Source organism: Erithacus rubecula, assembly GCF_903797595.1.
Source record: "Erithacus rubecula genome assembly, chromosome: 5".
In the NCBI taxonomy this organism is placed as follows: Eukaryota; Metazoa; Chordata; class Aves; order Passeriformes; family Muscicapidae; genus Erithacus; species Erithacus rubecula.
Window position 1 is genome coordinate 59,139,812 of NC_136687.1, and position 13,764 is coordinate 59,153,575.

At 37.6% G+C, this 13,764-nt stretch overlaps 1 protein-coding gene across 2 annotated transcripts in view; it reads left to right on the forward strand.

Annotated features, from left to right (window-relative positions):
- TBC1D9 (TBC1 domain family member 9) overlaps positions 1-13,764 on the forward strand; it is a 42,917-nt gene that overhangs the window by 6,381 nt on the left and 22,772 nt on the right. For both annotated transcript variants that reach the window (XM_079306287.1, XM_079306288.1), the window contains exons 2-4: positions 7,296-7,406; positions 11,589-11,707; positions 13,140-13,368. In XM_079306287.1, the coding sequence (XP_079162413.1) occupies positions 7,296-7,406; positions 11,589-11,707; positions 13,140-13,368 (459 nt within the window). The remainder of the gene's footprint in view (positions 1-7,295; positions 7,407-11,588; positions 11,708-13,139; positions 13,369-13,764) is intronic.

A 13,764-nucleotide genomic window follows, 5' to 3' on the forward strand; every position in this document is an offset into this window, starting at 1 on the left:
AGGTATTCAGTCAGAACTGTGAGAATTTAAAATTCTCTTTTTCTGAAGCTATTGCTTCTTTTCAGATTTAGTTTATATTTCACCATGCTTCAGGACTGTTCCTTCTGAGTTTACTGTGCCCACTTCAGTCCTCAATCAATTTCATTGACTAGAATCAGTTAACAGTAATTTTTAGGCTTGGAGGGTTTTTTTCTGTTTTGTTGGTGGGTTTTTTCCTTGATTTGCTCATACTTAATTGATTTGTTCTTTCATCTTACAGGTTATATCTGAATCTTATGTTGGTGCAGATACAGATCTAAAATTTCCTGTTGGATGAAATCTATTAAATTTGCTTATGCTACTCTGACAGAATGGGATACTAAAAAATAATTAATTGTAATTGAAGTTCAGTGACTTCTCTGCTGTTTTTGTCTGTGATACTTGTTTTTGCATTTCCTATGTGTTTTTTACAATCTTAAGATAATTATTTCTATCACACCTAGAAGGCATTTGATAACTTAATCTATATTTTTCTCACTGTTTCTCCATAATTTCATATAGTCTGATGTGATTGATATGTAGTATAAAATTTATTTTTTACAGTACTGTGAGATGAGTTGTTTGGGATTTTGTCTAAATATCATTTTTCTCTGTGTTGTAAGCCTTCACATACTTTTAACTGTAGCATGTCCTGTCAGTGCTCCTCTCTTTCTGTGAGCTTCAGCTTAGAAGGTACAAAAGATTGTAAAAGCTGAAAGTCTAAACCCAACCAGATTTAGGCTCAAGTTAAGATACAGATTTTTTACAGGGATGGTCATGAGTTGTTTGGAAACCTTAACAAGTACAGATAATCCCTTTTAAATTAACATATTTGGAAGATAATCTAATTCAATCACAATTGTTAAACTTAAAGAGTAGATGAAAGCTTTATTGCTTATTTATCCCTTGGTAATCAAGCCAGGTACCACATTGACCCTTCCCAAGCTTTTTCTTTAAATATTAGTGGTTAGTTTTTAGTCTTTTCTCATTTGTGTTCATCAACCTGAAGACAGAGAAAGTAAGTGCTGGTTTTGCTGCTTTTCTTACTAAATGTCAGTAGAGTGTCAATTCTTCCTCCAAATCAGTTTCACTGAATATGTTTGAAATCCCCTGTGCAAATGAAAGGCTGGCTGAACAAATCTGTGGAAATGTGTTGGTAGGAGGAGAGAGCAGCAAAGGCAGACATTGAGGAAAACTTAACAAATTTCTTAACTATTTAAGAAATATATCAAACAAATAGATATGATTATTAATTTCTTAGTTAAAAGGATATTAATTGTTGTAAGCTGAGAGGAAGAACTTGGTTTCCTCGATGCCACATTAGATGCCCATAAAATCCCCATGGGAAGATAGTTAGGAATTAAGTCTTTAGAGGTCATTTTACCTTCATTTATGTGAATGAGCACCAATTTAAAAAGTGCAGCCCTTCATAAAGTTTTAAGGGCAATGTTCACAATGAAGGGGTTATATTCTTACTTTTGTGGGTATCATTGCCACAAAATTATTATAGGTATTATTGGAAGTTTAACACTCAATTATTTTTGTATTTATATAGGCTTTCCTATGAAATTAAATCAAGTAGAATTGACCCTCCCTTTTAAAAGGATTTGTCTGTAGTATTACCAGTGGAGTTCTGTTTGTTGCTCTAGGTTGAGTTTTGACAGCCAGGTATTGGGATGATCTCATCCTGTAATAACAAGTGAGAGAGCTAATCACATAAACTGCCTTGAGGAAGAATGGAGGAGTGAGGATTCATTCTCTTGACTATGGAAAACAATACCTTGTGCTGTATGCTGTGTGTTGTTAGGAGTTATTTTTTATATAGCTCAGGAAGCAACACTTAAACTTTAGGAAGAATTTATTCATTGTCCATTAAATCAATATAAAACTGAATGCTCAGGGTGTAAATATGATTTAAATCAACCCTATTGATTGAAGCTTTCTGGAAAATCAGCTGACATTTACAATCTAAATAGATGCTGTGGGTGTTTCAGGTTTATGACCAGAGCTCATTATCTGTCCATCTTACTTTATTGGAAAGAGGAATCATCAGTGTGCTTTAAATACTGAGGACTTTTTAAGAAGTATGGTTTTGATTCAGTGTTGGAATGCTACAGTGCCTGTTTTGAAAAGTCCTTGCTCGTCACACATGTCATTCCCAAGTTTTCCTGGTTGTTGTGTTGAGCTCCTACACAAACAGGCTGCTGACATCCATGAGACAGAGTCAGAGCTCATGAACTTGACTCCAGGAGTCACAGTCTGACCTGTATTATATCTCAGCTCCTTTGCAGGGTATTATTTTGTATTTACTCTGTGTGCTAAAAACATGTATGTTCTTTGTTCAGACATTTTGAGATTAAAACCTTCTAACAAAATGGTATTTTGAGGTATGGCTTCATGTCCTGGAAGGAGGATGAGACAGGGCAGGGCTTTTCTCCCAGGAGCCGTGTGAGTAACATATGTTTGCACTCTGGCAAACTGGGGGGAGGGAAGGCACATCAGTCAGTGCCACCAACTGCAGGGTGACCTCCTTCAGCTCCAGGCAAGGTGTGACACCAGCTGCCTGTGTCACTGAACAGTGGATGTGTCACAGGTCCCTGCTGTGTGCTGAAAGCACCTCTGCTCTGAGGCTAGAGATGGCTGGGAAGCATCACTGTCTGATTCCATCCCCAGCTTTTTGGTGCTTGCTGTGCAACAAAGCCATGGCTGCTGGTGATTCTTAAGCTTTGAAGTGTCATTACTTATTATAATTCATTGGCTTTTCAGTGTTTTAATAAGGTGCACTAGAGGTAATAGATAATCCAGATCCCCACTCTTGAATATTTAATCCAATTTACTTTGAGCAGGTAAAACACAAAAGCTCTCAAGTACAATACTGCTGTGAGGGGACTGTAGAAGAGTGATAAAGACTACTCAGTATTTGTGTTTGTAAATGTGTGTAAACCTGGCTTTTTGTGAAAGAGGGTTAGTGTTTGTCATAAGAAAATCCTTTGCTAATGAAGAGTTTGTTCATGTGTACAGTGCACAAACTTGCTTTTCTTTTAGAAACACCATAATTGATGTTTTACAAAGACACTTCCAAATTATTATGAAAGATAAAGAAAAGAAAGAGAGAGAAATATTCCTGCAGCAAAAATCTGTGCCATGGATATCCAAATAATCACAGATATTGTGGCTTAGGACAGGTGTTCAAGTCTGTGTACTCTGAAGTGTGCTGAAAATGTACCAGGTTGATTCTACAAGTCATGGCTTGGTTTCATTACTGTTTGTGGGCAGTTTGTAATCAGTCTGGACTGTAAGCCATCTGGAATAATGGTCTCCAAGGAGCAAGGACTGCAGTGGTGCTTGGAAGAATCTCAACTGGCTGAAGCTATTGGCTTAGTTTTCCAACCAGGATGACCTACCTTTCTGTAAAAATACTCTTTGGTGAGATAGGAATAATTTGTGAAGGGGGTCTGTGTTATGGAAGAGGTCAGGTTTCATGTGGTCATAATCCCTTCTAGCAAAAAAACAGGCTGAAAATCCATTTCAGCAAACAGGCTGAAAATTGGTTACAAGGATACAAGTAGAGCACATAATAAATTAATTAATTGATAAAAACTACTAATCTGTACTTTCTGCAAGGGTTATAGGCTCCCTCTCCAGCTTGTGACTAAATGTGAGCCAGCCCTGAATGTGGTCAGATAAGTAAAATGTAGTGTGATTTCTTCCTTCAGCACAAAGTGCATCGGGTAACTGAACACCTTTTCCAGTAATTCCCTCCAGTGCATTGTATGTCCTTCCAGTAACAAGATGCAAGAGCAATTGCCCAGGCTCTCAGCCAATTGTGGCTTTGTATTCCCTGGTTCCAGATATTACATATCATTATTTTTCCTCTGCTAATGCCTGTGTTTTACAGAAAAGAAAGAGAATACTGATCAATCTTCTGGACCTTCGCTTTAGAATTCAAGTTTGCAAAAGAGGAACCTGACTTTATTAAAATTTATTAAATGCCTTTTAAAAAAGGCATTATCCCTCCCTTTTCCCCTCCTGCCCCATGTATGGGTATGGTTGCTCTAGAAATTTGGCACATGTGTGTGATGGAACTGTTTGTACATAAATGGTTACTCATGCTTGAGTGCCTTCAGGATTGGGCAACTGGCCAGATGCTAATCCTTTGAATTATACCATGTGCTTTAAACCTTCTCTCATGGAAAAACTCTTGTTTCAACAAGGGCTTGCAGATTTAGTGGTCTTACATTGGAAATTTTTGCCCTTATTTTATTATGCATTCAGAAACCTGATGAAATAATGGGAAATAATTTGCAGTTGGTATAGTCATGTGATTTGATGCCTGGGTAATTCACTGGCTCTTGCCCAAGGGCCAGGCTAATCTAAGGAATATGATTCTTTGTTGCCTGTTCTGTTTCTATAGAAACTCAGTTACTTAATCATGTCTGAAAAGGTACTTGCTACATGAAGAATTAATGAACTAATGAACAGTATTAAAATCCTCTTAATATATATATATTTATTTTTAATTTTCATTTTTACTTCATGTAGAAAATCCTCAAACAGATTATCAGTATGACTTGCTGTGGTTTCATTCTGGTTGCATCACATGTCTGCATTTCAAAAAACCCCAACGAAACAACAAATACCCAAACCCAAAACAACTATTACTGGCCTAACAACACAAAATGGAACAGTTCATGAAGGAGAGCAAGCAGGCTCAGCTGCACAATTGCACAAGTTTTCAGGTTATAAAAGCACACACTTTTTTTTGATATCACATGTATCATCTGTCAAAACAGCTATTGCATGATACAAGTAAAATGTTACTGATGAACTGTCAGTGGTGGTTATCTTGGTTAGCTCAGATGTAAATTTCCATGTGATCTTCTGGAATTCTGTCAATTTTCTTTCTTCAACCTCACCACATGGTTATTTTTTCAACCTGTTTACTGAAAAGCCCCTGACCATCTCCTACTTGCTGCACCATTGGAAAGTATTCTTGGTTTTCTTTTCCTTTCCTACCTCCCATCTATTGTTTCAGTCACTGCTGGCTTCTCTCTTTTGTTGGTGGTTTTTTTTTCATAGTGCTCTCTACATTCTTAAATGCATTGCTCTGTCTTACAGTGTTTGGTGGCACAGGGGGATGTTCCTCTCCTGTCTACCATATCCAGGGAAGAAGAAGGTAGGATGGGAATATCTTTTGAATTTGATTTTGCTGTACAAGTCAGTAGGTTTGTTCTGACTTCCTGATCTTACCTGCCTATCCCAGTTTTTACAGCACTCCAAGAACTAGGGGCAGAATTGTTTGTCAGGACCACCCACATGCCAATGAATTTGGAAATAGAGCAGGAGGAAAGAAACAAGTGTACTTTTAAAGAATACAGGGAATGAACAGTGTTTCTGTATCTCCCAGACGATTGCATTTGGCCAGTGTACAACTTTATTTAGATATTACATCATACCTATTGCATATTTATTACTGTCAGTAGTCATGTGAAGCTGAAAAGCACAAAGAGAAGATTCCTGCTGTATTTGCAGCAAGCCCAGATGATGAACAGAGTGTAATGTCTGGCTTGCTCCCCACTCCAGTTGAGCAGTACTGGCAGATTTACATCTTTTAGGATTTTGCCCGTGGTTAAGTGATAATGTACTTTCTGGGCCAGGGCCTTACAGCACTTGTGAAATTCAGATAAATATTCAAGGTACATTTTAACCAGGGTTAATCAAGGTGTTTCTAGAAGGGCTGGTGGACAATTGTTCAGAGGCAGCTTCTCAATGCACAACCAGTAATCAAAATGTGTGAGAGATGAGGGGCAACTAAAGCTAATGAGGCTAATGTGCATGGGGGTATTTTATAGTCATATTTCATATTTGTATCCTATGATTGTCAGATAACTTTGTAGCACACCTTACTAATGGCTTAATGTTGTGCCCAGACTTGTTTCTCATGTGTTGCAGAATTCTTGGATTAAGAAGTGGTGCATGTTATTCATTGAGCAGAGAGATTACAGTTGATCTGACCTGAGTTGTTTTTTATAAAACAAAATACAAATAAAAGAGAGAGAATGGGGAAATACAAACTCACTGATAGGTGGGGTATTTCTTAGTATCAGTTTCAGTTCAGATTTGAGGGATCTACTGAGATGGGAAAAGGGTACTGCTTTTATATCTTTATGATGCACAGCACAAATCTGAAAGAAGAACAGCAAGGGAAGAAGAATTGTGTGTACCAGTTATGGCAGAGCAAAATGAGGAACTAATAAAATTATTACAGTAAAAGATGAACACACGAGACTTGAAAGGAGAAGAGAACTTTTAGCAGGAGAGTTTTCAAATGGTTTTGGTGCATGCGGTTTATTTCAGCTGTTAAAAAAACCCCTAATTTCTACCCTAATAAATATTTTCTCCCAAAAAAATTCCGAAAGTTCATCCATTTCCCTGTTTATATATTTCATTTTTTTTTAAATAATTGAAGCAATTTACTGAGAACTTCAACATGAAAATGCAAATCTGACATCTCTGCAGGGGAGATAAAAATTCTTTGTGGAGATGAAAAGGGGGAAAACTTTAAGAAAGTTTAAAAATAAATAGGTCCTTGCAGACAGTTTTGTTTTATCTGTAGTTTATTATAAAAAAAGGGTATAGAATTTGTGGAAATATGGTTAGGAATTACTGATAGCTTTTGGTATGCAACTGTTGGTGGCTCTCTCAGTTGCAAAGAATTTTCAAAGCTACTTCTGGAAAACAGTATGGCTTTGTCTTTCCTCAGTATCCTTTTATCTGGAAAACAGCTTGACTCCTTAAGGCATTTTGATCCTTCCTACCCTAAATAATCAGACTGTTAAGTAGCACAATTATTTTTGCTGGAAGTCTTTAGTTTTACCTAGCTGATATTCAAGTTTTATAGGGTGTACTGTCTGGGATTTCTTGGTGGTGTTGGAGAAGGGTTTGTAGTTGGTAAGTTCTCTGCTGCTCAGGGTTCCAGCAGTATATGAAGCACAGAAAAGAACTGAATGATTTTTAAACATGATTCTATAACACATCTGCTTTGCTTTGGTTTGCCTGTCTTTATGCCAGCATTGATATGCATTAAAGAGTTGAAGTCTTCTTTAAGCTGAAGATGTTTCCCTGTTAAATCACCCTTCCTCTTTGCAACATGAGACAACAAGCATGATGATGAATATGTAGATCTGCATTTTGCTGTGGAATGGGGCTGCAGAGCCCTCTCCTGTGGGATCTTGAATTTTCCATCACTGTGTTGATCAGAATTTCCTCTTCCACAGGTCTCCTTGTGGGTACTCTTGATGTTGTGTTGGACTCCAGTGCCAGAGTGGCACCGTATCGAATCCTCTACCAAGCTCCAGACTCCTTGGTCTACTGGACCATTGCCTGTGGTAAGGACAAATACACTGACATGTGGATTTTTATTCTTCCTGGATACTGTGTCACATAACATAAATGAGAGCATCCTTCCTGCTGAGTACAGTCATGTCAGGACAAATAAATGGGTCAGGATGAAAATCTGCTGTCATGCTAAAATTCAGTGGCACAAGAGTTTCTGATAGTCAAACCTTGAATGCCAGCATGGGGGGGTATGTTATGCACAATGTCTGAATGAAACCAGAAATGGCCATGGAGCAGGGACAAAACATCTGTTATTTCCCACTTTTCTTCTCCCAAAGGTGTTCCCAGAGCAGCAGTATCCATTCCTTCTTCCTGCTCTTCTTCTTCATGCCCAGGGCTCACTCCATTCCTGGTTTATGGTTACCTCTAAAGAGGGTGGTGGGAGGAGCACCTGGATTACAGCACCCCAGTTTACCCAGAAAGGGCACCTGGCTTCCCTTGCAGTGGTAACCAGGAAGAAACTGCAGCCCTAGCACTCATGTGAACACTGAATAGCAAACAGTGAGACATTTCCTGTCTCCTCCAGGATAAATACCATCTAGATCCCAGGGCTGCCCTGCCCCCTGGATGTTTATTTCAGACAGTGTGTAGTCTTCCTAAATATGATGTACTTAGAATTAAGCAAGATGGTAGCTAGGTTAAAGTTTGCTACAGAAGTGTATGTTCTTACATAGATGCAACAACTTTTAACAGTTTTGGTCTTTAATGCTCCAGCTTGGACAAGTCTAGCAGAAAGACTGCTCCTTTTGTCTTTACAGTAGTGAAAACAATTGAGTTGCTATTTTTGTACATTAAATAAGATTTTTGCATGTATCATTTCTTGTACTAAATGCTTATTTCTCTGATCAGGTATCTTTTGCAAGTAACATAAAACAGAATGGGGTAGTCTCTGGTTTTGTCTGCTGTCTCTGAAGGTAGTGTCTGGAGTGAAATGCTGAAGATCCAGGTCATTTAGGTTTGATTGGCCAAGCTTCTCAGATCAGATCATTGGTTTGATAGTATTGCTTTTCAGTCTTAGCAAATGGAAACTTTTCAGTGCAGCTGCTCCAGCTCAAGAATTTCACTGGCAGCAAAGTTCTTGGCAACAGCCAAAACTCATTAATTTGGAAGAGAATTGAGAAGGGAGAACAAAGGAGAAGTGCATGCCTATCATCTCTTTAATGGCCTGGTAACCTCCAGCACCCCCACTGTTGCCTGACATTCAGAAATACTGGTTAATGATGCTATAGGCTTCTTTTCAGCTAACTGTTCCACTTCATTAGTGCCCATTCTCCCAATGAAATTTGACATTTAGATTATTTGGATGACTTTTCTTCCTGACAGACACCCTTTGGGAAGGGAAGAGAAGGAAGAACAGGCAAACGTTTGCTATAGATTTAATAATTTTAGTTCAAACCAGGTTCTGTTCTTAGGAGCATATGATTTCTGTGTCTGGCAAAAGTGATCCCAAAGCTGTGCCACCTTCTGAATCTAACAGGAAGTTTTGCTAATAGGTCTTATTAACACAAGTATTTCTTACTGTTTTGGTAGTAGCAGACCTGAAAGAAGGCATCAGTTCAAACAACCTTTTTCTCCTCTACACTCATTAGTACCAGCCCTCTGAAGATTTTAAAATTCATATAACATATTTTTTTAGTGATAGCTAATACTAAAACCAGATATTAACAAACTTTTCAGTATTATGAAGGTTGTTTCCAAATCTGCGTTTAACAGTGTGCTTTTTACTTTGGAAATAGTTCAGATATTTTTGCATGACACCTATAGATAATGACTGTAATTTTATACCTACAGTCTGTCCTCAAGATATGCAGTGGCATAAAATGGAAGGCAGAGTTATGAGTTATGACCCCAGAATAAATAAATGTACCATACAGGTAGAAATTTATGGTGCTGCTGAACTGTGAGAATTTTGCTTTTCTTCTGAGATATATATTGTGGATTTTATGTAGAAGTACAGTACTCTGTCTACATTCCAGCTAGTATTAATAAGCATGCTCTTCAATTATTAATCTTAGCTTTAATTGAAATTGCTGATGTAGTTTATATATCTGTGATTCCATTTTGTGGAGTGTTTTTTGAGTTTTTAGTCTCCTAATACCTGGTTGATGGCTTAGTTGTTTTGGTTAAACTAAAAGATGCATTAGCTTAGTCTTGTCACTTGAGGGGAATAGTGTGGATCTTACAGGGAGGTAAAATTTTAGAGAGCAAATATTTTATCTGTGCAACCTTGAGGCTGAGCAGCCCAGTGTTCCCTAAGGCTCTGTGCTGGGGTTATTTTATGAATTTGCAGCTAAAGCAATTTTTTTCTGAACTGATCAAGGGTTGTTAAAATTATACAGGTTTCTAAGGGCTTTGACTGCATTTAGCTATGCAACTCTGGTTTGTCCTGCATTGTCCCTCCCTGTTCTCTGAGGGTAGCTGCTGGTTATTTGGTACTTGTAATCTCTTATCTTTACAGAAATTTGTCTTTTTCTCTGCCTTCAATAAAGAAATAATCTCCATCTTCAGTAAGTAGATCTACAGAGTGACCTGAAGAAATGCCATTGTTTCATGATTTGTGATATTTGGTCTTGCTCAGTACAAGAGAATTTTGAGGGTGAAAGTAACCAGGGGAGTTTGTCTGCTATAAAATGACTATTTAGACAGATTTGGATGTGAATTTCCTTGGATATTAACTCTGCTGATCTAGGTGTGAGGATTCTGGCTGGTGAATTTGAAGCCTTAAAGCTCTGGGGAGAAGTCCTGTTAACAGCCTTTCTCCAGTGCAGTGTTGAGTAAAAAGTGTCACAGCTTAGAGTTCTGTCTATTGAATTATGCAGGAGAATTGTTATTTAGTTACTTTTCAAGAGCAATTGATGGTCTAGGAATGCAAATTGAAAAATACAGTCAGCATTTCAATATTGTAGTAACCCTGCCAATGTCCCCCTCAGTCTGATAGAGCTCAGTGTAAGGCAAAAATAGTACTGTAACTAAATTATTTGGAAACAAACAATTTCTTTAGATCCTTCTCCATCTATAAAATCAGTCATTCTTACAGTGGCTTTGTGTGTTTTTCAGGTATAGTACTGCTGTAGGGTTTTTGTGGTAGTGATAGTTATATGCATTTTCATGCAAGTTGCTGTGTTGTAGCTATTTTCATTTTTCTTTCCTGCCAGTCTGGAGGGCTCTATAAGTTGAAGTGCAGTGTTTTAACTGCTAAATTGGGTTTCTTCCCTTTCCCTGAGAGTTATTGCCTAATTTACCTAAGAGGCCAATAATGGGGAAATGGTGAATACTTCTAATGTGCTAAGATAGGCAAAAACTTTCCAGCAACAGAGATAAAATAACCTGTAGTTTAAAACTTTGCAGCAAATGTGTATTTCAATCCTGAGTGAACAAAGCAAAGAGAAAGACCTAGGCTGTGATGATGAATTATTGAGAACTGGGGTGTAGGTTTTGGGCTGATTGAGTGATCTGTTTAGGGGAGACTGGGAGAGGAAATAGTGAGATAATGGAGACAAAAAGCAGTGGGGAAAAAAGAGAGAGATGTATTGTTACTGGTTGAGAATAATCAGCCAAAGCATTTTCAGAGGAAGTGATGAAAAATGATTGATGAACCACAAACCAGAAAGAGACAGCTTTAAGAAATAGTTCATCATGATAGTGTGTCTGCACTGCTTGTCACTGCTCTTACAAGCTAAGCAATTTTTCTCCTGACAGTTTAGTTTTTTATACATAGCTCGTGCATTTCATCATTGCTTTCTACAGCAGTCTTAAAGCCAGCAAGAAATAGTGTTCAGACCACCCCCTGAGTTCTAGAAAGGTCTGGTTGCATTCAGTAGTTTTAAGGAGAAGCAGCAGTGGTGATTGTTTGTGGTTCTGAAATATTGATTACATATGTGGGCTGTTCTGCAACATGATTTTTGTATCTGTAGTAAAACCAGAATTGTGACATTCCCTTGGAAGCTGCACAGAATGCTGCATTCTGTTGCCTTCATTGGGGTTGTTAAATTAAATACAATGGGAGTAAATTTTGGAATTTCCAGAAGGACAGCATCTAGTGAAATATTGCATCTTGACTTACTGGCAAGTTTTCTTAGAGTTTTTTGTTTATAATTATAATAATGTAATTCACATTGGTAAATTATTTACTTTGTAACTTTTAGTTTGTTTATTTGGGTTTTTTTATATAGGTTGCTCAAGGAAGGAAATCACTGAACACTGGGAATGGCTGGAACAGAATTTGTTGCAAACTCTTTCAATCTTTGAAAATGAGAATGACATAAATACATTTGTCAGAGGAAAAATACAGGTAGTGTATTAATTACTACAAATGTTGTTAATGATAAATATGACTGTGGAAGGAAAACTGATGTGAATTTGAAACAAATTGGAGCTGGTAGTCCCCAGGCTGCTCTGCCTTTTTGAAGGAATGCAGATGCTAAGTAGCAACATGTGTGTAAAAATCAGGGAAACTGGAATAGTGCATGTAGTTTACAGCAGTGTGATTTTTTTTTTATTTTTTTTAAGAATTCCATATAAATATATAGGCAGGGCTTAAGGCATTGTAAGTTCTAAAATTAATTGCACTGTTGACTGTCTTAAACTTTGACAGTTGTCTATGTAACTGTTTTTCCATTGCAAGGCTTAATTTAAATTTCTTTTTAATGTACTCATATTGTCTCCTCCCCCTTTTCTGCATAGTTAAATCCTGTAGTACTGGCATTTACACATCATATAGGTGTTAAGGGTTGCTGGTTCATTGATTTGCTTGCTTGGTGGGAAGTGGGAGTGTTGGTTTTCTCAGAATTTCTTTTTATAGGACAGATAATAGCTATACTAGCAAAAAGTACTTTTTTATGCTAAGAATTATTTTGAAATATAGTCCTTGAGGAAATTGTTGCTTCTTAGACTTGGATGAATACTAAATATGAATGATGGTTCTCTGTCATATACTCTGCTCTTCATGTAAATATGGAGCATGTTGAAGGCAAAAAGTCACAAAAAAGACAAAAATTTTATAACTTTGATATAAAAGACAATAGAGATTATTATAAAGAAGATTGGGAAAATAAGCAAATAAAACAGAGCTTTAGTATAGAACAGAAGGAACCACAGTCTTTAAAAATATAAAAAAAAATATTTTTACTGTTGCCTCTTCAAATTTCATTAAGGTCATCTGCACCTGAAAGTGGGATTTTTTTGTCCATCCTATTAGTTAATTTAATTGAAGATTTATTTTTTTTTCTTCTTCCCCCACCTCCTTTTTTGCTCTTCTTCTATGCTCAAGGTCCAATAAGAGGGGTCATATAGGTAATTTAAAATTTTCCCTAAAGAACAACAGTTCCTTTTCTCCCTTTTATTTTTTTTCCTTCCCTTACAAAAAATGTCTTGTGAAATCTTATATCTGTCTCCCCAGGAAGGATGAAGAAAATACTACATCCAGGTCATGGGGGCTTCACAGGGCAGTTAAGAGTATTTGAGTTAGGCTGGTTAATTTAAAACAAGGTACTGGCAAGTTTGGTTGCTTTTGACATAGCCATGGTAGGGGTAAGGTCAAAACCTTTATTCATCAGAATAAAGTAAATAACTACTTAAGCCAAAGAGTGAGCAGAACAATTGGAGCTCAGTGCAAGACTTCCTTGGCATTGCAATGTGCCTGTGGCACAGCAATGGGAATTAGGGTATCTATCTGATAGCCCATGGCCACTAACAGGATGTGTCCTTTTTTCATTCCCTACCAGGGCATCATTGCTGAGTACAACAAAATCAATGGCATCAAGGAAGATGATGACACAGAAAAATTCAAGGAAGCCATAGTGAAATTTCACAAGCTGTTTGGGATGCCAGAAGAAGAGAAATTAGTGAACTACTACTCCTGCAGTTACTGGAAGGGGAAGGTTCCCCGTCAGGGCTGGGTGTATCTCAGCATTAATCACCTTTGCTTTTACTCTTTCCTCATGGGCAGGGAAGGTATGTTTTCATGGAAAGGTAATTTGTGCATCTAAAAATGGTTAGGAAATCTCCTGTAGCTTGTTACTTTTCATGTGCTGATCACTGAGGGTACAAAGATACTGCTGAGCAAAAGAAAAGCAGGGAGCAATTCCCTGATTTGTCACAGTGCTTAACTGTGTGCTTGTTCTCTTGTTTGTTTGGTCTTTCTCAAAGTAGCTCTCTGTAAAACAGTACTTGGCATTGTCTGGGGACATGGTTCAACTCAGGAGCTATGCCCAAAATGGAACAGGGACAAGATCACTCCAGTCTTTCTCTTCTGCTCTTACACAATCCTCAAATACTACTCTGGCAGACTTTGCAACCTTAAATGACACATTTGTACAACACCAGAACATCAGAAAGGTTTCAGAGGAG